We start from the raw sequence: 1,095 nt of genomic DNA on the forward strand, positions 1-1,095 counted from the left end.
GGGGGCGGAAGGAGGGTGTGAGCAGCTGCATGGAGCTTAGTTGCTGTCTGGGGTTAAGCCATGATACCATCATATCCCCATTACTAGTACAACTTAACTGTGTAATGCCCCAAGTAATCTAGGACAAGCGTTAAGTACTTCGGGGAGGAAGCATAGCAGATGACAAACATATCTGAGAAGTTTTGTAATCCTCACTACCCTACTGCCACATCAAATGATTGACTAAAAAAGCAAGCAATACCTTTCAGTCTCTCGCTCTAGCTCAAGTTCTTGGATCAGATGAGCCCACAGTATTCTTTTTTTAAGCTATGTCAATCCAAAGCTATACATACCTCCTGTCACTACGTGGACGGCGGCTACTAAAACGGTCAGAGTACCTCCCTCTGCCTCTACCCCTAGAGCGTGCTCTTGCATGCTCAATTGTAACCCTGGGGGGAAAAAAAAGAAATTGAAACCCATACATTTTTACGTTTTTCTTCTTACATATTCTTTCATCATTACAAGGGAAAAAAAACCCCACAAAATAGTTTAAACAGTACTGATAACACAATGCAAGTTAAAATTGACTCACTAATTTAGATATTCAAGCTTATATATTCATGAAATAGGGTCCCTCACCTCTCACTGCAAAGCTCTTTTCCATCCAGTTCATAGACAGCGTCATCTGCGTCCCTCGGATCCTCAAACTCCTGCAAAACCACCACAGTGAAAACATAAAAGTGAAAAAATTACATCTCTAGGAAATTAACAAACGCTTGTTTGCCACATAGCATGCTTAGCCGAGCACGTTAATGGCGTCATCCTTAGAAGCAGCTTTGCGCACATCAAACGCGGGTGAGTTCCCAGCGACCGCAGAGCCCCGCGGAGGTGGGGGGGGACGGACGGACGGACACACGACACTCACCACAAACCCAAACCCCCTCTTCAGATCGATGTCCCGGATGCGGCCGTATCCCTTGAAGAACCTCTCCACATCCTTCTCCCTGGCGGCCGGGTTCAGCCTCCCGATGAAGACGCGGCAGCCGCTCATGGCTGTGGGCGCGGAGCTCGCTGCGGGAGACACGGCGCCCAGCCCGTCCGTCAGCGCCGCCGCCG

At 48.7% G+C, this 1,095-nt stretch overlaps 1 protein-coding gene across 2 annotated transcripts in view; it reads right to left on the reverse strand.

Annotated features, from left to right (window-relative positions):
- Window positions 1-1,086, reverse strand: part of SRSF5 (serine/arginine-rich splicing factor 5) — a 4,655-nt gene extending 3,569 nt beyond the window's left edge. For both annotated transcript variants that reach the window (XM_010574155.1, XM_010574154.1), the window contains exons 1-3: window positions 905-1,086; window positions 619-689; window positions 333-428 (exon numbers count right to left, since the gene is read on the reverse strand). In XM_010574155.1, the coding sequence (XP_010572457.1) occupies window positions 333-428; window positions 619-689; window positions 905-1,030 (293 nt within the window). In that variant the 5' untranslated portion in view covers window positions 1,031-1,086. The remainder of the gene's footprint in view (window positions 1-332; window positions 429-618; window positions 690-904) is intronic.
- Between the last annotated feature and the right edge of the window lie 9 nt (window positions 1,087-1,095).

This window comes from Haliaeetus leucocephalus, unplaced genomic scaffold (genome assembly GCF_000737465.1).
Source record: "Haliaeetus leucocephalus isolate CR32 unplaced genomic scaffold, Haliaeetus_leucocephalus-4.0 Scaffold417, whole genome shotgun sequence".
Classification (NCBI taxonomy): Eukaryota; Metazoa; Chordata; class Aves; order Accipitriformes; family Accipitridae; genus Haliaeetus; species Haliaeetus leucocephalus.